This window comes from Sciurus vulgaris, assembly GCF_902686455.1.
Source record: "Sciurus vulgaris genome assembly, chromosome: 8".
Lineage (NCBI taxonomy): Eukaryota > Metazoa > Chordata > Mammalia > Rodentia > Sciuridae > Sciurus > Sciurus vulgaris.
Window position 1 is genome coordinate 140,233,225 of NC_136468.1, and position 26,148 is coordinate 140,259,372.

A 26,148-nucleotide genomic window follows, 5' to 3' on the forward strand; every position below is an offset into this window, starting at 1 on the left:
CCCTAGCTCTTTTTACTTTTTTACATTGAGACAGGGTCTACTGAGTTGCTGAGGCCGGCCTCGAACTTGCGATCCTCTTGCCTCAGCCTCCCAAGTCACTGGGATCACAGGCATGTGTCACCACACCCAGCCACAACCACATTTTTATATCCATCAACTAAATCTGAGATAGCAGTTAGCAGCTGAGGTAGAACAGCCATTTGAGAAACAAAAATCCATCTCAAATTTGACCTTCGATTTGGTACTTCTTGAAAAAATAAAATATCATTATAATATTCAGTTAACAATTGACCTCATCTTTCCATGTCTGTACTTCTGCTTTCTAGGGCTTTTTTCTTTCTTGGACTAAAATAAAGAGAAAAACCTCAGCATATGTCGTTTTAGAATTACGTTTTATTATTATAAAAGTCTATGTTACTAAGTTTAACTGGAGGAGACATGTTCCAACGTAACCAAGTGTCGATCCCCAGTCCCTAGCCGCCAACTGCATCCTTCCAGGAAGGGTTTCTACATATGTCCCCCAGCTTGCGATGGTTCAACTTAGGATTTTTTTTTTGCAATGCTGCAAAATGATGTGCTTTCAGTAGAAACCATGCTGTGAATTTTGAATTTGGGTCTTTTCCTGGGTTAGCCGTATTGGGCACCATCTCCTCTTGTTGGGCCATGAGCTGCTGGTCTCAGTGGACCAGAGCATCCCGGAGAGCAGGGCCCCAGTCACTTCCCACCCTCCACCTCCAGATGCACCCCGCCGCTCTCCTCCTGGCTCTCCCGAGGCGACCTGCCCTCCCCAGCAGCGCCCTGGCTTCCCTACTGGCCCCCTCGTCCTCCCCATCTGTGTGGTCTGGCTTCTCCTCGACGTCCAGGTCTCAGGGAAAATGCCGGGCCAGCCTGCCGCAGCCCTGGAGTGGCCCTCTCCACGGGGCTTCTGTTGTCCATTCCGAGTTCCTGATGGTTTTACCTGTTTGCCTGGGTCCCCCTGAGGGCACCCCGAGAGGTCTGTGGCTCTCGTTGGCCTCCTTCCTCGCTACAGTCCAGTTACCTTAGCGTCTTGGTAATATTCACTGGGTCGTTTTTAAATTAATATTTATCTTTTAAAGACGTGATGGGACTAGACTATGCATGTATAGACGCACACACGCACCTGTCTGCAACCTCGCCTCTCCTGCCTCCACGGCATAATAAACATCAGCGTCCCCTCTACCCTGACTCTTTCTAATGCCCACCTCGTCCCCATGGAATGCAGTTGCCATGGTTTAATTGACCCGCCCCTGCCCATGCATATTTCAGCTGCTTCTCATCTTTTGTTGAGCACAGTTTATTTGACTCTTGTAGGGAGATGGAGACCCACTTGGAGCATCAGAGGAGAGGACAGAGAGCGATAAGATGGAGGATCTGATGGAAGGGGGGTCAGAGCGTCACTGTGCCCCCAGGGGAGGTTTGGGGCAGCAGAGTCCAAAGGAAGTTTGGAAATGCGCTGTCATCTGCTCTCTCCGCTGCCGCGGCCCTAACCACGTGTGGCCTCTGAGTGCTTTTGAATCGTGGCTGATAAACAGACTTGTGAATTTTATCTCAGATTTTCAGACCCAATTTTTGCAGCTATATAGAACAGCATAGATTCAGGCAGACGACTTTCCACTTACCGCTGAAAGAGCGTGTCCAGGGCCTGACCCCGGCTGACACAGCACTGCTGTGGCCAGGTTCTGAGCAGGAAAGGGAACAGGAGGAGAGGGTGTTCATTGTTTAGGCATCACAGATCCAGAGGCGTTTTCCTCCTGAGGGGCAGTGCGTCCTGAGCAGACTCTGGGGCCCTCGGACTGTTTGGATGAACACCTGTGGACAGGTAGTCTGGAACGGATCAGCACGCTCCTACCGTGAAGGGCCAGATAGTAAGTGTGGTGGCTTTGGGGGCCAGAGGGTCCGCACACAACCAGCCCTACTGTCGTCAGGCAAAAGAAGTCACAAACAATATATCAGTGAACAGGTGTGACCTTGTTCCAAGAAAACCTTACCTATTAAAAAAGAAAAAAGACTGGATGTGGCCCCTGCTTGCCCACAGTTCGCCAGCCCAACTTGGTCTGGTGAACTGCCCCGTTCACACTAGTAGGCGCCTCCTGGGGAACAACGGGGGAGCATATCCCAGCCATCGCCAGGGCTTCTTGGGTCTCCACACCCAGCTGAGCGAAGTCGGCAGCATGACTTGTGCTGTTTTATATTTTTTTGGGGGGGAGGGAGTACCAGGGTTTGAACTCAGGGGCACTTGACCTCTGAACCACATCCCCAGCCCTATTTTGTGTTTTATTTAGAGACAGGGTCTCACTGAGTTGCTTAGCACCTCACTTTTGCTGAGGCTGGCTTTGAACTCAAGATCCTCCTACCTCAGCCTCCCCAGGCACTAGGAAGACAGGCCTGTGCCCCTTGGCCTGGCTAGGACTTGAACCTTTGAATTCTTATTTCTAGAAGGTCACACTGAAGTTGAGGTGACTGCTGTGCCTTGGTGAACCCCCAACGGCCGTTTACCAGACATTGCGTAGACTCTTGCTCAGGGGCCAGGTCTGCGGGTGCAGGACACGGGAAGGGGAGGCTGCTGAGAGTAGTGACTGCCTCTTGTATTCCCCTTTTGTCTCTGGAAGTGCCTAAGCAGGGCCCTGTGCTCACAGCATGCATGGTGGGTGTGTGCCAAATTTGTGACCATGTAACACATCGCATCTCTGAGCTGCGGTTTCCCCATCTACAGAAGGTCGTTACCGGAGGAGCTTCTTAGAGGGTCCTTCTGAGGACCGCACAAGCTCATGCACTTGATGACTGACTAGCACCTGGACCACAGTAAATAACACCTGTGGATGGCTGTCCGTGGCCCATAGGCTGGGCTGGCTCTGGAGGATTCAAAGGAGCTGGTACTTGAGTTGAGCCTTTAAGGATAAACAGAGAGGTGGGAGGGATTGATAGCGAGAAGGCTTGGAGGAGCTCAGGTAGAGCAGGTTCAAGGTGCAAGGAACAGAGGAAACAGCTGAGGTCAAGTGCCTTCACCACGTAGGAAACTTCCTGCCAACAGCGGGTTCACACCAAGAGAGGACCCCATCTGTGACATGCCCGACCCCTTGTGGACCCCAGTGGATTTCCTGTGATTGTCACTATACCTTGGGGACGTCCCTCTTTGAAAAGTGAGGAGGCCTGCTCAGAATGGAGAAGCGACTTGCCCAAGACCACCCAGCTGGTATAAGGGGAGCTGAGCCGTCACTCAGGGTCATTTGATCCTTAGTCCCTGCTGAACGCATCGTTGTATTCTCCCACTGTCCTGGCCCACAGAAGACTAGTCTTTGTGCTCCAGAGGTCCCCAGGAGCCACTTGGATATCTGTCCCTCTCTGAGAGCCACCGTGCCTCTAGCCAGATCCACCACCACATGGGAACTGTGTTCCTCCTGAGCCGGGCCTGTGTCTGCAGCTGTTGGATGGGACAGGTGGGCTCAGGGGCTGCCTCTTTGGCCTCTTCACCGTTCTGCTTTGTCGCTGGGGAGAACTGCTTTGCTTCTTGCAAGGAATCTGGTCCCCAGCCCAAGTCACTGTGTGGTCACAGCAGGGGAGAAGCCATCTGAGTCTCACTCAGAAAGCCCTGGAATTCTGACTCCCGGTATGTGAGGATGTCCGGGGTCCAGCGCCCGGGGGAAGTCCCCTTGCTGGTGCTAGACTGGAACGGAGCCTTGAGCCTTGGTGGGTCCCAGGCTCTGGGTTTGGAGACAGGTGTAGGATGTCAGCGCCCTCTGGACTCAGTTGCTCCGTCTTGTAAATGGAACTGCCAGTGAGGTGCAGGTGGTGAGACCCCCCCCAGGTGTGGTGTCGAGGACTCTGCACACCAGGCCTTTTCCTGGACCTTGGAGGCCTCAGTAACAAACAAGATGAGGACGGAATCTGTGTTCTAATTGGTGGAGCCTGAGAACCGATGAAGAAGCGCACACCCTGCAAATTATTATTCCATACGAGTCAGCCCTGTGTGTGGCCCTCGTGGCTGGTCCTTAACAGGCAGCAGGTGATTTTCCTTATTTCAATCACGGTGCCAAAGCATCCCTTGAGATACATGCACTGTATTAGTCAGCTCGGATGCTGTAACAAAATACCACAGACTAGGCGGCTTTAGCAGCAGACATTTCATCTTCCCACGGTTCTGGAAGCTGGAAGTCCCAGATCAAGGTGTTGGCAGGATCCAGATTTCTCCCGAGTCCTCTCCCCTTGGCTTGCAGGTGGACACCTTCTGAATGTACCTCACCTGTCCTTTATGCTTACATGTCCCTGTTGTCTTTAGGTCCCACCTTTATGGTCTATTTTAACCTTAACCCTTTTCTCCAAATACAGTCACATTCGGGGGGACCAGGGGTTAGGACCTGAGCTCGGGGTGTGTTGTAATTCAGTCCAAAACCCACAGTGCTGGTGAGGCCTCAGGGAGTCTGAGGAATAAGAACACAGCACCCGGAGAAGGGACACTTGGACCAGACATTCTTTGCAAAGCTTTTCTCTCGCTACCTTTGAAAGTCCTGCTGTAGCCTCCTTTTGGGGAAAGACGTGGGTATCATCAGCCCAGCCCAGCGGTGAGCAGCCTGCCCTCGTGGTCAACCTGGTCCTGACCTTTGTGTTTCTCTTGGGTTAAGAAGTCCAGGGTGAAGAGGAATTCTTGTCCTTTTTCATGGACGCCTGGCCTTCTTCCGTTGGTATTGAGTCCTGGCCTCCTTCCCCATGGAAAGGAGTTTGCCCTTGGGAACATCAGCCTCCAGTGAACCCGGTTCTGGTTCTCCACCAACATCTCTGATTTCCCTTCAGCGTGACCACCCCGGCAGGTCTAGAGTTGCATCTTGCAGCCATTCTGATTTGTGGTTCCCGGTGACCAGCCCCCTGGAGCATCTTTACAGTTGCTTGTGGACCATTCAGCTACCTTCCTGGGAGAAGTGTCTATTCAAGTCCTTTGCCTACTTTTTAGTTGGGTTGCTTGTCTTTTTTATGACTGCTTGAAAAAGAGAACTTCTGGAAGCCCCACTTTTATACAGAAGTAAAGCATTCAGTTTTTAGGTACAGCCTGATGAATGTGTATCTGTAGACCCGGGGAATCATCGCCCAGACGAGGCCGAGGACGTTCTCCACCTGCCAGGAGACTCCTTGGGTCCTCTTCAGTCACAACCTCCCCTGGCAGCACTGGTCTGCCCCTCTCTTGCCCTTGATCGGTTTTGCCCATTCGTAAATTTTATATCAGTGGACTCTCAGTTCCGTTGCTGCAACACAATGCCACAGACTGGGTGGCTTGTAAACAAGAGAGGTGCGTTTCTTGGTTTTGGGGGCCGGAAGTCCACGTTCAGGGTGCCGGCATGGTCGGGCTCTGGTGAGGGTCCTCTTCTGGGTCGACGCTGCTGACTCCTCTTTGAATTCCCACCTGCTGGAAAGAGCAAGAGGGGTCTCTGGAGCCCTGCCACCTAACCACCTCCCGTCACCTGACCCAGTCCACACGGGGGTGAGGATTTGAACCCGCAAACGTGTGAACGCAGACCTGCGGTCGCTGTGGGATTCGCTGTGGGGTCACGCAGCAGGGGCTCTTTGGTGGCTGGCTTCTTTTCAACATTTTGTCTTTGAAAAATTCGTCCACGTTACGCAGTGGGGATGTCCTTTTTTGCTGCACTGTCGCAGCGGACGGTCTGGCCGTGTGGCGTGTCTGTGCCCACTCGCTAGCGATGGGCGTGGACAGGGGCCCAGTGCTGGGTTACAGGGGTGACATCGCCACGGCCTCCTTGGGTCGTGTTGTGGGTCTGACCCTTGTTCAGTTGGGTACCTGCCCCGGGACCAAATGATTGGGTCACAGATTATTTTCAGCTTCAGTGAATACTCCAAATAAATTAGTTTTTCCTAAAAAAAAAAAAAATTAGTTTTTCCTAAAAAAAAAAATATATATAATTTATATATATAAAATTTATATGTATATAATTTTATATATTTAATTTTATTTTATATAATTTTATTTTATATATAATTTTATATATAATATATATAATTTATATAATTTGTATATATAAAATTTATATATAATTTATATATATAATTTTATATATTTTATTTTATATAATTTTATATAATTTTATTTTATATATAATTTTATATATAATATATATAATTTATATATAATTTTTATATTTATATATATAAAATTTATATATAATTTATATATATAATTTTATTTTATTTTATATAATTTTGTATAATTTTATTTTATATATAATTTTATATATAATATATATAATTTATATATAATTTTTATATTTATATATATAAAATTTATATATAATTTATATATATAATTTTATTTTATTTTATATAATTTTGTATAATTTTATTTTATATATAATTTTGCATATAATATATATAACTTATATATAAATATATAAATAAATATATATATTAAAACACACATATATATATTTTTTACCAGCTTACAGATTTAGCAGGATTTTATGAGAATTTTGGTTCCTTGATGTCCTTGAAAGCATTTGGCATGGTGGTTCTGTTTTTAGCCATGCTGGGGGTGGGGGTCTAACCAGAATTAACATTTTTCAACCAACATTGCCTCCTCCCCTTCCTCCGTTTCTCTTTCTTCGCCTGCTTTTCCTTCCTCTCCCCCTCCTCTCTTTTCGTCTTCATTTCCTCCTTCAGAGAATGTTTTACACAGAGAAAAGAGTGGCTGTGGAATCACAGGTTCAATATGAAAAGTTTTTTAAAAGTTTAGAACCCAAAGAGTGTCACCTGGGTCTCATTTGAAAGCCTCGCCTGTCCCTCTAAATCTGAGAAATGTGGCTTGTGCCCTTTGGCTGGCTCAGCTGTGCCCCCTTGCCTGGCCCTGGTTGGTCCGTGCTGTGCTGGAGGAGACCCCCCAGCCCCAGCTAGACCTGAGGGCAGCCCTGGACCAAGCAAGGAGCAGAGCAGTCTCCATACATGTTCCCTTGAGGTTACACTGAACAGCCTTCGCTTTCCCAAATGGTCCCCTTCCCTGGGCTCTAAGCCCCCCAAACAGTGTGCTGTCCTTTGATTTCAGAAAGGGTCTTGCTTGGAGGGCTCTCCCTGGGTCATCAGATCAGGCCAAGTGCAGATAATCAAAATGACTCTTTCTGGGGTCGCGATAGCTCACGTGGCGCAGCCCTGGGTGACACCAGTGAATGTTCTGTCCTTTTGGGGAAATGACTCTGGGCTTCAGTGCTTTTGCTGGTCTTCAAACCAAGCAGTGAGGAGCTTGTCTGTGGCCACTGCCTCCCGACTAGCTGGGTCAGATGCTGAGAGGCTGAGGGGTTTGGCTCCCTACAGTTTTGCGCGTTCACGGGGACACCCCCCACATCTGAGGAAGTTGAGGGTACGGGGACCAGGGTGAGCTGCAGCTCAGATGAACTTGAAGCCCTGCAGAATCTTGGAAGAGAAAATGGTGTGAGGATTGAGCATCATTTGGGGACTTCCTTCAACTGTCTTTGTGAAGAGGGTAGGAAATGCACGTTGATCTAGAACCTTCTGAGTGCAGAGACATATAGCAGACTTAAGCTGAGGGTGACCAGGGACTGGCAAGAGAAATGAGATGTGTTTCTACTCCGAGGACCCCAAGCTGAGAATTAACTGGGAAGATGCCACTAATTCAGCCCCCTGACCGGCAGATGGAGATGATAGCCTCCCACCTTAGAATTCCCCTTGGGTGGAGAAGACCAAGTCATTCTTGATGGAGTTGGGGACATGCAGCTGGGTTGGAATGTGCAGAGCTGGCTCTTGGTCTTGGCTCTGCCACAGGGGATGCCTGCTTTGCATCAGGTGCTGAGGATACAAACCCTTCTTGTATGGTGGGCATAGGTCATGGGGGAGAAGATGCTCATCCAGTAACCTCAGGAATAAATGCAGAATTCCAACTGGGATGCATTCTGTGAAGAAAAGGCAGATGCCGCAGGAAGCCCGTGTCACCAGAAGGTGGGACTAGTTCTGAGAGTTCAGGATGACATCTCTAAAGAAGTGATGAACCTTCCTTCAGCCTAAAGGAAAAGCAGGTCTCCACCAATGGGCAGGATGGGAACTAAGGTCCCATACAACAAAAACAGCCGGTGCAAAGGTCCTGAGGTAGATGAGAACTGGGTGTGGTTAAGCACCAGAAAGATGGCCAGAGCAGCTAGAGTCAGGGGTGACATGGGGATGGTATTAGAATTAGGGGGTAGTTTGAAAGGTCCTATGAAGTTTTGTACACAGAGGAAGGGAGAATAGTGGAAACCTTTGAAGGGTTTTAAATTATTAGTACTGACATGATACAATGTATGCTTTTTTAAAACTGTGCTTTGACTGTTGGGCAGAGACATTGTAAAGAATCCAAATGGCTCAGCTGTAAAAAAGAATGTGGCTGTGATACAATGCTACAACATAGGGACTCTTGGAAGCATTAGGCTCAGTGAAAGAAGCCAGACCCCAAAGTGTCCTTAGTGCACAAATCCCATCTGGGTAGTTCCCTTATTACACGATCCCAACTACATGAAATATCCAGAGTAAACCAGTCTCTAGGGATAGAAAGCAGACTGGGAGCTACCAGGGGCCCGAGGGGAGAGGACGTGGGCGTGACGAACGGGTCAAAGGTTTCCTTTAGGAGAGGTGAATGTTTGGAACTGGATAGAGGCAGGGTTGTGCCGCATGCAAATGCACTTAACACCCGTGAATCCTTTGCTTTAAAGTGGTTAATTGCTAAACGATGCATGTGAGTGTCACCTCAAGATAGCAAAATGTGACCAAAAAGAAAATGAAAAGGTGGACCTGAGATTCCAGCAAGGACGGGCAGTAGCTCAGGCGAGGGAGGGAGAGAGGACGGTGGCTTGAACCAAAGAGGCTAGAAATGGAGCCTAATGGACCGGATGAAAAGGGACATTCATGCTTCTCAGGACTGCTTTAGTCAGGCTAGCCTGTGCTCATCAGGCATCAGGACAGCGGGTGGCCTTTGCCCGGCTCCACCCTGGAAGCGTCCTCTGCTGTACTTGGTGAAACAAGCGCGTCTTCCTAAGCTTGGATGCTGCCCCCCGTGGGCCCGAGTCTACTTGCCGTCTGCGCATCGTGGGGAGAGGGGCCGCAGTGAAGGCGTCCTTGGTCAGGGCAAGCCGTGATGGGACTTCTTCCACGCTGCCCTGGTCACATGGCCGCCCATCCTCCCCTTCCTTCCCCTCCCCTCTCCCTACCCCACAACCTTCTCTTCCTTCGTTGCATCTGTCCATCTGTCCACCTCCCCTCCCTGCCTCCTTCCCTCCTTTTCTTGCTCCCTCTCTTCTCTGTATCCGTCCGCCTGTCCGACTGGTGCATATTTACAGCTACCCCTTCTCAGCTCCATCTGCGGCCACCAGTTGGGAACAGCTTCTCCCGTGCCATCGGCCTTCTGCTAAAAGTGTGCTGGATGGAGCTGGTTCTTGCTGGGGATCTATCTGGCCGCGTCACTGGGTGGCTGGGGGCCTGGAGGCTCCCGTGGGCATTTTGAAGATGACAATGGCACTATTACGGGGGAGGGGGGGTCTGGCTGTGTCCTCTTCACTTGCCAAGGGCGGTGGTGGTGGTGAGGGGGTTGCCAGGTGTTTTCGGTGAAAAACAACTTGGTTTCCATTCTTGGTCCTTCAAGGCTGTTGCCATAGCTATAAAGACCTGACGTGGTCTCACCTGGCCGTGGGGACCTTAGTAACAGGCACGGATACTCTGCTCCCTGCATGCTCTTTCATTTGTCACAGTAGCCTTTTGAGCAAGGTGCCCATATTCTCCCCGTTGCCAGGTGCAGAAACTGAGCCTCAAGGAGGGCCCCTGCCTCCCTGATCCCAAAGCCTGTGAATTTAAGCACTGTTACACTTCCCTGGGGGAGAGCCTTCTTGTAATCTTCACTGATGAACTGCCACCTTACCCATCTCTACCCGCTCCCCGAAGGCCTCAGTCAACGTGAGCTGCTGTAACAGGCAGCACCTGTGCGGTCCCTGCCGCAGGCCCCTGGGGAGATAATAAGCAGGGCTGGCAGCCCGGCACTGCGAGGGGTGACTCGGCAGGCACACGGGGCTCCTTCAAGGGCCGAGCAGCAGGCCTCCTGGAGAGCGCGACTTTCAGTTGCCTGTGTGGGAAGGAAGCCTCAGTTCTTAAATGAACTGCTCTCCTCGGCTCTCCGTCCAGGACTCTTTGCGAGGAGGCTTTGCTTTGGCCACCAGAGGGCGCTCGACGCCCGGCTGGACAGGGTGGGGGTTTGGGCAAGGTGAGGGGCTTGGGGTGAGGGTCGTTTGGGATGCAGTTTTACCCAAGCACCCTTACGTGCTCCTGGGGAAGGGGAGACATGCTTCCACGTCAGCATTAGGGGTGCATTTCATTCATCTGGTGCCAAACCAGGGGGCTGAGGGATCCAACCCCAGGAACTGCGTGGGTTCCTGTCCTCAAGGAACCTGCGTCTGAATGTAGAAGACAATGTCATGGGTGACATGCCAGAGTCTTACTCCAGAGCCATCCCTGAGGAAGAGTCCAGTGAGCACCTACTATGTGCCAGTGTCCGCGCTGATTGCCAAAGACAGAAAAATGACCTGTGCAGAATTGTTGCCTTCGAAGACCCGCAGGCTCCTTGGGGCTGAGATGAGAAATTTGGAAAAAAAAAAAAAAAATAGGAAATCACAGTCATACTCGTGTGGGAACTGAAGACATGGCTAACCCAGGCCGGGAGGGATAAGGGAGCGCTAGAGAAGACTTCCCGGAGGAAGAACACCTGGTCCATCCTGGGAGGGACTGGGGTCTCCAGAAGGCTTCCTGAAGGAGGTGACACCAGAGCAGATCATCCAGGACAACGAGGGGTTCACTAAGCAAAGAAGGAGATTGTGTTCCTGGTGGTGGAGGCTCATAAGCAAGGGTGAGGTCAGAGGACCAGGTCAGGGCGTGTGGGGTGGATACTGGGAACTGAGGACCAGGTCAGGCGTGTGGGGTGGACACCGGGTACTGAGGACCAGGTCAGGGCGTGTGGGGTGGATACCGGGTACTGAGGACCGGGTCAGGCGTGTGGGGTGGATACTGGGTACTGAGGACCGGGTCAGGTGTGTGGGGTGGATACTGGGTACTGAGGACCAGGTCAGGGCGTGTGGGGTGGACACCGGGTACTGAGGACCAGGTCAGGGCGTGTGGGGTGGATACTGGGTACTGAGGACCAGGTCAGGGCGTGTGGGGTGGATACTGGGTACTGAGGACCGGGTCAGGTGTGTGGGGTGGATACTGGGAACTGAGGACCGGGTCAGGCGTGTGGGGTGGATACTGGGTACTGAGGACCGGGTCAGGCATGTGGGGTGGATACTGGGTACTGAGGACCAGGTCAGGGCGTGTGGGGTGGACACCGGGTACTGAGGACCAGGTCAGGGCGTGTGGGGTGGATACTGGGTACTGAGGACCAGGTCAGGGCGTGTGGGGTGGATACTGGGTACTGAGGACCGGGTCAGGCGTGTGGGGTTGATACTGGGAACTGAGGACCAGGTCAGGGCGTGTGGGGTGGATACTGGGTGCTGAGGACCAGGTCAGGCGTGTGGGGTGGATACTGGGTACTGAGGACCAGGTCAGGGTGTGTGGGGTGGATACTGGGTGCTGAGGACCAGGTCAGGTGTGTGGGGTGGATACTGGGAACTGAGGACCAGGTCAGGGCGTGTGGGGTGGATACTGGGTACTGAGGACCAGGTCAGGGTGTGGGGGTGGATACTGGGAACTGAGGACCAGGTTAGGGCGTGTGGGGTGGACACTGGGTACTGAGGACCAGGTCAGGGTGTGTGGGTGGATACTGGGTACTGAGGACCAGGTCAGGGTGTGTGGGGTGGATACTGGGTACTGAGGACCAGGTCAGGGTGTGTGGGGTGGATACTGGGTACTGAGGACCAGATCAGGGTGTGGGGGTGGATACTGGGTGCCACGTTAAGGTCTTCTCAGGAATATGGTGGAGGAGCAGGAAGATGCTCAGTGGACCCAGTGAACTAGGAGAGGATATCACAGATACGGTAACATTTGCAATGGGCTCTGGAGTATGTGTAGGAGTTCAGGAGGCAGAGAAAGGAGAGAGAGAGAGACAGCAGGAATATTCTGTAAGAGACAGGAGGCAATTTTGCCATCTTGCCCCGCCTCCTTTCCCTATTGTAGTTTTTCTCTTTATTCACTGAAAACTGAGAGGGCTCAGAGCTGGCGAGAGAAGGGCAAATGGAGATATCTCTGTGGGTTTCGAGTGTTCTGGTGAAAGCCTCCAAGAGAAGAGACGGAGGAGAAGCCAAAGTGGAGATTCGGGGCTTTGCTATTGGTCAGGGTCAGGGCGGAGGGCGGTCTGGAATCAGGATTGACGGAGAGGGTCTGGTGGGATATAGATGAGAGATGAGCCCCCCTGACCCCATCCCTTCCCCAACTCCCTTCCCTTCTCCATGACCTTGTCGGTGGAGAGAGGATAAGATGGCATCTTCCTGGAGGTCATGGTGAGGTTTGGAATGAGACCATCCTGGAAAGCCTCTGACTCAGCCCTGGGACGTGGTCTGTTTTCAAAGTAGCAATCATAGTAGCCATGGTTGATATTGTTGCTTATCTTCTACTGCGCGTCCTGCTTGGTAAGCTGGAATGGTTTTACAGTGTCCCGGTCTCATGCTGAAGCCTTTGGAGACGCCCTCTCTGAGCTGCAGATCAAAGGCAGTCGGCACCTGGCTGAAGTCCTTCTGCTGTTAGCATTTCCTCCTCATCGGTTGCTCAGCATGAGGAATCCTCTTGGAGATGGAATAACTTTGCCTGCTAATGATCTGCTTGCAAGGAAGATGGACGGAAAGAAACCCAGTATTCAGAAAGAATCCTGAAAACCCTGGCCCTTTTATATCAGCCCTGGACTTTGCATGATGGCTGAGCCCCTCACCTCCTCTTTTGAAATTTTTTGACCTTTGAATAATCTGCTTTATTGAGCCCGAACTTGAATGCATACAAAACTCATTCGTAAGATAGTTGATGTTATTTTTTTTATATCATCGTTCATTGTGCTTCTTTTCATTAGTAGCAAACTGTGTCCTGAACCTGGCTTCTGATGGGATGTTAACAGTGATAAGACGTTTCTGTTAATAAACTGTTTAAGTATCACACCGTTTCTTTTTCTCAGGCGCTGCTATAAATCTCCCTGTATTTACAGTTCTGTGCGCCTCGCCTTTTTGGCCGTGTTCTCCCTGAATGCCCACTGGCAGGGGAGGGCCAGCGCCTGCCTTACGGGGTTGAGGCAGATGTCCCTCTTCCCTCCTCACTTGAGTGGATTCAGAGCTGGCCATGGGTCAGAGGCCATGAGCTGAGGGGTTCTGGGACATAATCTTTAGTACCTTTCTTTATTTTGCTGTTCAGAGATCATTCAGCAAATATTTAAGCTCCTGCTAAATGTGAGTCTCTTGCTTGGTACCGGGTTTTGTACAATATCACTTCATCTTCTGGGGCTTAAAGAGTCTCTGAGGGTAGGACCCAACTTTCCAGAAGTTTCTACATTGTTTTGGTCGCATAGACTTCAAAGGAATCATCCGAGGAATTTCCCATCATACAATAACCATAACAACAGATCCTGATATTTCATACCAAGGAATTTACAGGGATTATTTTATCTAATCTTCTCTACATCCTGACAGAGAACTCTGATAGACCAGAGAGCTAGGTATGCAGAGCCAAACTGATTTGCCTGAGGTTGGTGAAAGCAGGATTTGGATCTGGAGAGCATGGTCCCGTTCACCAGGCTGGACACCCCTGGCAGCCCCCAACCAATGCTGATTGCTAGGGAGGGCGCAGAGGGGAGGACTGGGGGCACACAGGGCTCCTTATTTTGTTTGGGGGGTGGGTACCAGGGATTGAACTCAGGGGCACTCGACCACTGACCCACCTCCCCTATTTCGTATTTTGTATTTTATTTAGACACAGGGTCTCACTGAGTTGCTTAGGGCCTCACTTTGGCTGAGGCTGGCTGTGAACTCACCATCCTCCTGCTTCAGCCTCCCGAGCTGCTGGGATGACAAGAGAGCCCCTTCTTGACATAACTTCTGCACATCTGCAGCTGCCCTTGGGGGGCCTCATGGGATCTAGCCCACAGTGTGGGGGAGCCCCCTGCCCTCTGCACCTCTGAGGTGGGCACCATCTGGGGCTCCTGGTACGGGGCTAGACTGACAGCCAGACAGGTTCATGGGGGCCTCAGCACCTGAAGTCCTGATAAAAGGGAGAAGTCTCCAGAAAGGATCCTGCCAAAGACTTGGTCTCCTTGGTGTCAGGTTTAACATGTACCCACGCGGGTGGTTTGCATATGGGTGCAGGGCAGTGACTTGGGGACAGATGTCTCAGATGGGGTGAAGGCCACCTCCTGAATGCACTAGGTCCACCTGGGACTTACTGTCTGTCTTCAGACGGCCAGAGGACCCTCCACGGGAGACCCACGGCTGGCTCTCGTTCTGTGCCTGGATGGATACATTTCCTTTCCTTTTCTGTCTCCCTCTCAGAGCCAAGAAGAAGAGCAAACCTCTGAACCTCAAGATCCACAGCAGCGTGGGCAGCTGCGAGAACATTCCTTCCCAGCAGCGCTCCCCGCTCCTGTCCGAGCGCTCCCTGCGCTCCTTCTTCGTGGGACACGCGCCTTTCCTGCCCTCCACCCCTCCCATCCACACCGTCCACACTGAGGCCAACTTCTCTGCAAGTAAGTCACCGCTCTGGGTGTGCCTCTGGGCAGCCACCTCTGGTCCCCGGCACTGCTGCCTTGGGGCCAGGTGCAGACTCTCAGTTTTTCTTTGACACTCCTAAAACGCTGGCTGATCAAGGCTGAGCCTCGCAGGGCCTTAAAGGAAACCCCAAACTCCCCGCCACCCACCCTTCAGCTTCCGCTCTTCCCTGGATTTTTCTTAGCCACTGTGGATAAGGCGTCAGTGATGAGATGGTGCATTTTTTTTCTTTGCTCGAGGTCAACACGCGTGACCTTAACATCTCAGAGATATGTTCAGGTTCCAGCTGGGCCGAGCGTGGCCCGGGCTGGTTTATATTCTGCTCTCACGAATTTTCTGCCAGAGTAGTTATTACTCGAAGCGGAAATGGAAGTTTCTGGAGATCAAGGGCTGATGTTTCAGAGGCTTTTAATCTTCTCTGCCCAGAGGCCCGTTGTGCTAAATAGGCACAGACACGGTCAGAGGGAAGTCCCTTGAATACAGCCCAACCAGTCCTCCAGCCAAGACAGCAATTCTGATTGATGGGTTGCTCAGGAGAAGGAGGGGCCGCTAGATGCTGGAAGAAGTGACCCCTGCCCCTTAATTCCACCACGGGTTGTTCATGTTGTGCTGTCGCTTTGGATAAATGAGAGAAACGGTGACTGAGCTAATTGCCCACCCTCGGGAACTCTTGGTTCTTGCAATTACCGATTGGATAGATGGATTGTTCCCACTGTACAGATGAGGGAACTGAGACTCAGGGACCCTAGAAAACTTTTGCCCAAAGTCACACAGCCATGGAGCAGTTGAGTTGGGACTTAAATCTGGTTCTTTCAGACACAGAATTAGATAAATTCGACCATCAGGCATGATTTGATAAACAAGTTCAGTCCCTCCAATATCTACCAAGAATGCCTTTCTCTAAATGCAGAGTTTATTTGTGGCTTTACTTAAGGGCTCTGAAGCATTTTTCAGAGAGAGCATGGACCCTTTGAGAATTTGATGAAAGCTATTCTTTCTCTCCCTGGGAAAAGGCATGGGAAACATCTAACATCCGCCTAGGTGGTTAGGCTGACCCCAGGGATGAGTTTGGTTTAATCCACAACGTGTGTGGTGTGTGCCCTGCTGGAATCAGCTGGGGGTCTGGACCAGAAGGACCCAAGCAGACATCAGTTAGGAGAAGACCCAGAGACAGTCTGTGCCCAGGGTGTGCCGGCCCAGATCCCAGCAAAGTAAAAGAGCCCCCACCTTGCACAGGTGGACAGCAGCAGGCACCGGATTCATTCATTACGAAAAACCAGAAACAACCCTGAGGTGGGCCTGTGTGCTGGTCAGAGTGGCTTAGTGAGCGAGGACCAGGAAACAGGTATTGACAACAGATCAGTGACAGCAAGGGGAGGCCAGGGTCACGGCCAGGAATGCCACCCTGGAGGGAGATGCTTGGGCTCAAAACCCAGCTCTGCTCCTTTCGAGCAATGTGTCTGACCCCAGTAAGGCGAGAGTCTCTCTGAGCCTCGGTCTCCTCCTCTGCAAAATGGGGATAATTATGGGTTCACCACATACATAGTCCCGAGGACGGTGGAGCTCATGCCCATCAAGCCTTGTACACAGGGCCTGGCATACAGTAAGTGCTTAATAAATGGTATCATCGCGTGGCGTATAAACTCCTTCCTCTGGTTGTGTTTACCGCCTGTGGCCTTCTGTTTAATTCTGGGCTGCTGTGGCTAAATGCCTTCCCCCGCCCTGTCACTTGCCTGCGGCCCTAAGAGTGCTTGGAATTTACTTTGGCACGACACGGGGCAGCGGCCCTCCGTCCTTGGGCATCACCGTCCTACGAGCAAACATTAGGACAGTTCCCCTGGGGGTTGACCAGTGCCCTGCATGTTAGTTTGGGCCAGAGTAAAGCTGTCTCTTGCCTGCTTTTAAAAAACCTTACTGACTGGCACATTTGGGTCCCCACCCCTGCCAAAGAGTTTTTGAGCCTTCACCACACGGCTCCTGTCTTTTCGCCCCTGCTCTGGTCCCCCCTGGGAGGGAAGGTTTGCCTGCCCACCTTGGGGAGAAGCCAAGACCTTCATTAGAAGGTAGAAACTCAGTGCTGGCCTTTGGATAGTCGTGGTCTCCGAGTGCGAAGAGGTTGTCCTCTGATCTCCCGAGAGATAGCACTGGCGTCCCCGTGGTCGCAGCCGGAACCCCACGGGCCAGCCCCACTTCCGCTGATGCTAAGGAGTAGCCCAAGCAGAGACAGCCCGGACGGTGCGGCAGGCCCCCGGCGAAGACCTGGGAAGCTCTCTGCTGGCAGCTCAGTGCCGCCCCCGCCCGTGGGAGCCCTGCCTCTGCTGGCCACGGTGGCTGCACCTGCACCGTCCAGACTTGCCACAGTCTGCCAGGCGGGCAGCACGGTTCCCGCTTCACAGAGGGGGAGGAGCTCAGGGGCTGCATGGTCTTGCCCGTGGGCTCTGTCTCCGATCCAGACCCCACCCTGCCTGCACTCCCATCTCTTCAGTGTGGCAGATCCCTGTCTCTCTGGGTCTCAGCTCCCCGCACTGTGTGACAGGAGAGTTTACGGAGGTCCGTGCCAGGGCTGAGGAAGGCAGCCATGCTTTCCCTAGGAGAGTCTCTGCCTGGTTCAGGACTGGTTTGGAGAGAACACCCTGCAGGTGCTGGGTTCTGCTTGCTGCTCCGCGTGCCCAGTCCCCTCTGCTCTGAGTTGGAGAAAACTCCCTGCTTTGGGCCCTCGTGCCAGGCTTTCTCCTGCTGACCCGGCCCAGAATCCCCTGGGGCTGCGTCCCTGCCAGGCTGCATCTGTTTCCTGTTCGTCACTGTCAGCTCTGGCTCTGGCCGGCTCTCCAAAGGCTGCTGATGCGCCTTCTTGCTGTCCCTGATGGTGACTCCTGGGAACAGCGGCAGGCAGCTCTGGCAGGAGAGTGGCTGAGCTTGGAGCCTCAGGGTACCCGGCTGCCCATTTGGGCAGCAAGAAGGACATCACCTCCTTGGGGCTTGCCCTGCTTCCCTGGGGTAGGGGTGACGAGTAGGGGGAGGTAGCGGGTGCCCCAGGAGTCTCAGCTGACGGAGGAAGCAGGGTTCTCCAAGGTCCCCAGCCCTTGGTTCATGGCCCCGCTCAGTACAGATGAAACACCGTATCAGACTCTCCTTTCTGCACGGAGGCTGCTGACTCAGAAATGGACCTGGTCCCCGAGAATCAGCAGTGGGCTCGCCTCTGCATGCTCCCTACACAGGTGCTCCCCCACTTACGGGGTGGCCTCCTGACCCCGTGCGGTAGATTAGAGATGCCGTAAGTGGACGATGCACTGAACCCGCACCCCCCCCCAACCTCCCAGCTCAGGGCCGCCACCTCGACAAGCTCACGACACTGACATTAGCCTCTGTTGGGCAAAATCATTTGAGCACGAGGCGTCTTTTATAAGAGTGTTGAACCTCTCACGCAGTTTAGTAAACACGGTACTCAAAGTGGAAAACAGACGGCTCGCGTGAGCAGGCCTGGATACCGTGGTCAAGTACAAAGACCAAACCGTTTCACTTGAACCATGAGTCTCCCGAAGTCAGGGGTGGTCTGTGTGTGTTCTGGGCTGCTCAGGTGGGGTCTGATGGGTACCACCCAGCTACCATTTTTGCTCCAACAAGCTGTGAACTTGTGGTTTCTTCATAGGGTCATCTCCGATCCCAACTGACATAGGCCGTCACTGAGTATCCCCCCCGCAAAAAAAAAGCTACTTCAGAGCGAAACCGTGCCCCCTAAATGAAGAGCTGATTGTTCATCATCCTTTATTACCACCGGGTGGAAGCAATTTGGAGTTTGTAACAATAACCCACTGCTGATAAGTCACTGGGCAAATCAGCGAACCTCCTGAGTCTGTTTTCTACCCCACAAGGAGGTAGTGAGGCTCAAATGAGGAATGCGTGTAAATTTCTTAGCACGGGGGTGGCTGGTGTTCAGAGCGCCGTGTCTCAATAACGGGGAGTCTGGGCGCTCTTGCTGTGTTAGATGATGGAGCTTGTAACCGTGGTGAAGTGACAATAATAGCCGTTGGCATTACTCTGTGTTGACAGTATTTCAGGCGTCATACAAAGCAATTTCCTTTTATTATTTCATTTATGCTTCACAGTCCTCTGGAGTAAGTACAGTTATTATCCCCATTTTATAGATGAAGAAACTGGAGCCAGGAGAATTTAAGTAACAGGCCCAGGGTCACCAGGTCAGGAAAGAGGTGACATTGACACTCTCCCTTTGTTCTACCACCCCGGGCGGTGAAATTGCAGCACCCTCTTCCCTGAACCTGGCCTGCTCAGTAAGAGGGGGACTGAACTGGCTGGGTTTTTCTCCTGGTGGGGGAGTTGCGTGTCAGCATGCTGTGCTGCCTCAGACAGCAGCACCCACGCTGGATGTCACTGTTTGTGACCCCTCCTGGGCTGTCTTGTTAATATTCATGGCATCCATGGTCCCAGGTGGTGGCCACCCCCATGGGGGCCAGGCAGCTGCACAAAGTGGCCCCAGAGCCAGCTGCGGGCAGCTTCTGCCGCTCATTCATCCTGGTGTCTGGGCTGGGGACTGACCCAGGACTTTTGCCACCTGCAGTGTTCTGAGTGTTTCTTTGTTAGCTGCCCCCCACCCTCCCCAGTGGGGGAGGGTAGAGAGCTTCAGGGCAGCGGTTACCAAGGGGAACAAGTGGCAAATGGTTCTGGAACTTTCCTATTTTGATCATAATGGCACCAGCTGGAGTTGATTCAGAGGCGCTGGGTCTCAGGAAAAGTTTGCTGGGCACGGTGTCTTGAAAGCGCATGCTCTGGACTGGAGCTGTCTTCCATTCTCTGTCCCGCAGACGGGGCGAGGAGAGCGGCCCCTCGGTGCGGATGTGACTTGGCGTGGAAGTTAGTCGCGGGAGGTGGCCGTGAAGCTCGGCGGCGCATGCTCGGGCACAGGCGGCCGCTGGAGGGTTATAAAGAGACTCAGGATGGGGCTGATTACATAATGGGGTTTAATGAGGCTTGAGGCCAAGGTTCATTACCCCCGGAAGAGGGGGAGGAGAAGCGCCTGTCTTGACAGAAGTTTGCACCCCGACCACAGACTCAGCTCAGAACAGGGAGAGATGTGGGATCGCGGGGGTTCAACCTGGCTCAGGCGCAGCTGTCCCAAGGAGGAAGCGTGTATCTCACTGCAGTGACACTAAAGACCTGGCTCCCCAAGAATGAGCAAGCCCCAGGAGCTGGCCCCCTCCTGCTGTGGACCCAGCAGGTGCCTTACAAACCTTGCCTCATTTTAGAACCTCACTCCCCAGCAGGTACTGCCCACCTGCTCCATCCGGGTAGTCCCTGTCCAGGTGCTTTGCAGACAAAATGGATCATAGAAAGCACTGGTCCCCGGCACCGCAACCCCCACAAATCCCAACCCTGTGTCCCAGAAGCAGCCACTTCTGACTAACCCCTCTGTGTCCGTTTACTGGGTGGTCACCTGCACAAGGCCAACTGGTTACACCAGGGGTGAAGTGGTGTTCCAGACTGCCACCACCACCATATGTGTTAGAAATGCAAATTCCTGCTCTCCTCCCTGAGCCCAAACCTACCGAGTCGGAAGCTCAGAGAAGGGGGCCGGCAGTGTGAGTTTTCATGACCCCCCCCCGGAGGTTCTGCAAGCCAGCACTTTGGAATCACTGGGCCATATGACAATTGATTTTTAGTTTTCTCATTTTGAAATATAGTCAGCCCTATGGATCGTGGGTGCTACATCTGTGAACTCAGCCAACTGAGAATAAAAGATATTTACAAAAAAATTCATCTGCACGGAACAGGCACAGACCCTTTTCCTTGTCTTTATTCCCTAAACAATAACAAGTGACAACTACCTAGGTGGCCTGTGCATTGGGTTAGGTTTTGTGGGTCATCTTCCAGGAGGAAGGGGCAGGGTGATTCTGGGCGAAGGCTACACTGTTTTATACCAGGGATATAGCATCCTTAGGTTTTGCTATCCACGAGGGGTCCTGGAATCCATCTTCCATGAACACTGAGGGAAAATTGTTGATTTTCAAACTGCAAAGAAAGTTGCAGTAATAATACCAGAACTTGTAGACTCTCAACTCAGGTTTGTCGGTTTTCAACATTTCCTTACCCGCCGCCTCTCTCGCCCTCTCCCTCCCTCCCCCCCCCCCGTCTCCTTCGTCTCTCTCTCATTTTTACAAACTGTTGGAGACCGGTTGCCTCTTCTCTTAGATCCTTGCATCATCGCACAGAGTCCCCAAATTCAGTGCACTTAAAAATTGGACGCGAACGTCCACCTAATCCTATTTCAGGTGCTGCAATTGCCCAATTATACCCTTTGCGGCATCTTTTCCTCCTGGCGCAGGATGTGATCCAGGGTTACATGCTGCCTTTGGCTGTCAAGCCAGAGATTCCTCAGTTTTCTTTGTCATTTATGACTTGGACACGGTTGAAGAGAAGGGGCCAGCCACTCTATAGAATGTCCTGTGTTTCCTGGTGCCGGGACTCAGGCCGTGGGGTTTGTGTGGGCGTCTGCGTGCGTGGCCCTGTCTCTGCTTCCCGCATCACGTCTTTCTGGAAAGCTCTCCTCTGTGGGAGCGGGAGATCTAGGATAGTCCTGGGCCTGCTGTCCTGCCTGCGGCTCTCCAGGTGGCTGGGAACCCAGCCCTGGCCTTCCTGATGCTGCTTTGTGATGGGACAGGAGGGATTCCAGTGTGGCCTTCTCTCACGGAGCCAAAAGCACGTTCAGAAGCTGAAGCCCAGACGCAGGCACTGGGTGGCACCACGCCCCTGTCCAGGCATCTCCGTGGTTGGCAACCGGCCTGTCTTTATGCTGCCAAAGGCGTTTGCAACCTCTCTGTTGCGTGTTCCTGTCCACCTGCGTGGAGTGAAGTAATTAGACATGACGGGGGAATTGCGACCTCCCGGACATGCCCGTACGCAAGCCCTTGGTACCTGGGAACGTGCGTGCCCTGACTCGGACGTGCCGTCTTGGCAAAGGTACTTGAGTTAAGATGAGGTCGCTCGCGTGGACTCTGATCCAGTACGCCTAGCGTCCCGAGGAGAAGAGGGAGATTTGGACAGAGACCCCGAATGTCATGTGAAATTGGAGGCTGAGATTGGAGTGAGGCCACAACACAGGAACAGCAGGGGTTGCTGGAGCCATCGGAAGCTGGGAGTGAGAGAGGTAGGGAATAGCTTCTCCTTCAGGACCTCCAGAAAGGGCCAACCCGGCTTTGAAAGATCAAGGGCCACCTTGACTTAGGACCTTTGGCTTCCAGAACAGTGAGTGATTCATTGCCTCTGGGTTTAAGCCACCCAGTTGTGGCCACTGTTCCAGAGCCCTAGGAAACCAGTATAGATGCCTCCCCACACCTCATTTTCCAAACAAGAATAAGTGAGAGGTGGCCCTAGGCCAATCCCTACCACAATGGCAGCTCAGGGCACAGGCGGACTCCCAGGGCTGCTCTCTCAGGGAAGCTGCTGGTTGTGAGGGAGGAAAGAGGTAAGAATCCCCGGCTGCCAGGGCAGCGGGTCGGATCCTGGACCCTGGGCCTGGGGCTGCCTGGTGTTCTGATTTCTCAGAAGGTGGAGACCCTGTACCAGAACTCTCTCCGTTTAAAAATCTCTGCAATCAATGAGAAAACTTTTAACACCGTGTAAACCAGCACGGCGTAACTCACAGGTTGGCGGGTTGGCCCCTGTTCTCGGGGCTCCCCATTTATTTTTCATTTTTTGGCAGCAGGGATTGAACCCAGGCACGCTCAGCCACTGAGCCACATCCCCAGCCCTTTTTATTTCTTTTAATTTTGAGACAGGGCCTCACTAAGTTGCTCAGGGCTCGCTAAACTTCTGAGGCTGGCCTTGAACGTGCGATCCTCCTGCCTCAGCCTCCCGAGACACTGAGGTCCCAGGTGTGCCCCGCCGCGCCCGTTGGGTCTCCCCATTTTTAAGCTGTTGTAGAATCATAGGCCTCGGAGCTAGAACGGGCCTCAGAAATCGTGTTTCCAATTCCTCATTTCACAGATGGGGAAACCAAGGCTGGAGAGTAAAAGGGACTTCCCCCGAGCTACAGGGCTGGGTCTTGAACCTGAGTCTCCTAGTGCCCCATGATGGTTCCCTCTGTTTTGTCATGAAGGTTGCAAAACAGTAGTCTCTGCCCATCAGCGAGATGGGAAGTAGTACCTTTGTTTAACAGGTGAGGGGTTTTGGTGGGTGGGTGGCTGGTGATGCGTAGGGATGGGAGGTGTGCGTGCGTGCGTGTTCTGCGTGGGGCCACTTCCTGGTTGTCAGCTTCAGCTCTCCTCTTGTCTGCCTGCACATTCTTGCCCCAGTGCGAACAGCCTGGACTCAGCCTGCAGGCGACGACCTCAGACCCGTACGCTGGGATCGCTCCCGCCAGGAGCCGTGGCAGCAGACACTGGTTAGCCAGTGGTTGGTGTAGGAGCCCAGGGACCCTCTGTGCCTGTTGGAGTAGGTCCTGGTCCTGGGTCGGGACATGCTGTCATCCGGGGCCTTCCCACCGCCATCCCCAGGACCTTGGCTTGGTGGCTCTTGCCTTTGTCCCTGTTACCCCCCCGGGTGAGGCGTTTTCAGAAGTTAACTGACTTCGTGGCAAAGGAAGAGCGGCACTGCTGTGGAACCGCGCGGAGCAGGCCAGGCCCTGGTGTCCTTGGCGCTGCTCCTGCCTCCGCTCTGTGGACGAGGAAGCTGAGACTCCAAGAGGCGAGGCCCATGGCGGGAAGTTACGCAGCACATCAGAGCCAGGGCTAGAAACCGTGGTGTCCCCAGACTCTGAGCCGTGTGCCCTTCCCGTGCCCGACGGACCCTTGTTCGCGAGACAGAGGTCTTAATCCCCTCATCAACGATCCTGGCCCTCCTCTGCCATCCCCATTTTGCTGATGAGTAAATGCCTAGGTGGGGTCATCGGCTCTTCCTCTCCATGACGCCTTAACTGCAAGTCTTGTTGAGTTAACCTTCTAAATTAGAGAATGGCAACCTTTTTCTCTAAAGGGCCAGACACTATTTTTTCCCCCAGTTTTGCAGGCCACCTGGTCTCCATCCCAAATCTTGACTCTGTTATTAAGGTGCAAGGCGTCTTCAGAGATTACCAAGGCAAATGAGTGTGACTGTGTTCCAATAAAACTTTATTTACAAAAATAGGTGGAGGGCCGGATGGGGTTCATGGGATTTCAATGGCAACCTCTGTCCTTCCAGTTTCTTCCATCTCCTCCTCCATTACAGCCACCCTGGTCCCAGCTATGCAATGGCCTCCAAATGGATCTTTTTGTATCTACTTTGGTCCAAAACCCCATGTGTCAATGTGATCTTCCCCAAATGAGAATCTGGTCCCCATTCCAGAGTAAGATCCCACTATGGTCTCCTACTCTTCCCAGGCTTCAGCCCTGGTCCTTAACATGGCCCCCGAGGCCCTGGGTGAGCTGGCTCCTGCCCCTTCTCTGGCTTCGTCTCCCCCTCTGCCCCTTGTCACATGAATTCTTTAAACAAGCCCCACCCTCTCCCACCTCTAGTCCCTGGGCCAGCACACTGCCCAACCATCACTTCCTGGGGAAGTGCCCCCGAACTTACACCACTCACTTGCTCCCTCCTCCTGTGCTTTCCTCCAGAAGCACCTGTCCCAGTGGGTAAGCTTATAGTGACATCTGGAAGAATCTGTTTAAGGTCACATTCCCCCCAAATCCCCGTGAGGACGGCAACCACATGGGTCTTGCTTAGTAACCTTCCTGTCTGGAGCTCCCTCACCCCAATTTTTGCATGGCTAGCAATGAACATTTTGTCTGTGCCCAAAACAGTAAGCCTTTAACTACTTGGAATTTATAGGGCGGAGGGGAAAGAATCCTCCTCGTCACCCTTCAGAGCTTAGATCCATCTGAACCTGGGGTGTCACCAAGGCAGGAACTGAAGCCACGAGGCTTAGAAGCAGGCTTTGAATTTTATGCGTAGTTCTTCTGCCTTGATCGATTGAGAGGGAGGCACCCAAGCAAAACTACCAAAAGCCATTGCAGTGATTGGAAAGTCGGCAGCTCTTTATCACTGGACGGTGATGGTGGTGGTGGTACTGTTGCACACCGGGACTCGTGGTTACCAGCTAACCTCATTCAGGCTTCCTGTAGGGTAAACATCATCTATTGACACATATACCTGAAAAGTCCAAGGGTTTGATAGCTTCAGGCATGGCTGCATCTAGGGGCTCAGTTTATATCCTTCAGCTCTGCTCTTCTCCAGGATGGCTTTACTTTTAGGCTCCTTGTGGTGGTGAGGTGTCCCCAGCAAACCTAATGCCTTCATTCTCCCCTGTTCTGGTCCACAGCAGACAATGTCGCAGTCTGATCATCACCCTGATCAACCTGCTTGGCCGTGTGCTTGCCTTTAAGCCAATCAGTGGAGTCAGAGAAATGGGCAGGCCACCTGTTACCCTAATCCTGAACCCCGATCTCCACCTACAGGCTTGGAATTGGAGGGATCTACCTAAGAAGAGGGTGTCTGTCTTCATGAGCTTAGGAGAGCACCCTCCTGGCCAAGTCGGTTCACAGCCCAGTTAGTAGAGCCTTGTGTTCGCCATCACATAGAAACCCGCTCAGTCCTCATGTGTCCCTTGGGCTGTTTCTTAGCGTCCCTGGTGAGGACTTTCTCTGTGACCCTATCCTCTGACGTTCCTGATGTCCTCAGCTCCACTTCCAAGGCAAAGTCGTAGCATCCTGGCTTTGGCCAGGCATAGACTTGAGGATTGGATAGGCCTGAATCCCAATCTTATCTTCGCCATTCATTATCTAACCTCCCTGAGCCTCAGTTTCCTCACCTTTAAAATGGGTACATTATACCTTTCTCATGGAGCGGGATGGAACAGAGGGATGCTGCGCACCTTGCCGGGTGCACGCAGGAAGCCCCACCTAAGTGCCGTGGTTGGGGATACCGTGGTATGACGCTTGGGTTCACTTCAGTTTGGGTCCTCGTTGGTTTCCTCAGGACAGCCCTGAACCCACCCTACCTGAATGTTGCATTCGGCGTTGATTGAATCTCTGACACGTAAAATATGATACTGAGTATCATAAAGGAGTCAAAGAATGTGCCCCACAGTCTCTGACTGCAGAGAACTTGCAGTCCCGTTGGTTAGACGCTGTGTGGATAGAGGTACACTTGGGCCCTCTGAGTCTTCTTCCCAGGGCTGCAACCCTGGCTGTGTGGCTCTTGTTAGGTTGCTCAGCACTGTAAAGCCCTGGTTTCTTCATTGGGCTAATGGGTATGTCTCCGTATCCACCTGCTTCCTCGCCTAGCCAGCGGGCGAACGTGGGTGACGGCTGATTCACAGGGGGTGCCTGAGTCCGTGTGACGAACATTCCCTTTTCCATTTACTTGGGATTCCGTTTCCAGAGCATGTCCTGCACCATGGACTTTCAGCTCGCCGCAAATCAAGAAGAAACCGCTTCTAGCCTGGTGG

The 26,148-nt window shown here is 52.5% G+C and overlaps 1 protein-coding gene across 4 annotated transcripts in view; it reads left to right on the forward strand.

Annotated features, from left to right (window-relative positions):
• The window catches only part of KSR2 (kinase suppressor of ras 2), a gene marked incomplete at its 3' end in the record, with an annotated part of 403,959 nt that overhangs the window by 239,041 nt on the left and 138,770 nt on the right, over positions 1-26,148 (forward strand). For all 4 annotated transcript variants that reach the window (XM_079151534.1, XM_079151533.1, XM_079151531.1 and 1 more), the window contains one exon: positions 14,502-14,695. In XM_079151534.1, coding sequence (XP_079007660.1) covers positions 14,502-14,695 — 194 coding nt within the window. The remainder of the gene's footprint in view (positions 1-14,501; positions 14,696-26,148) is intronic.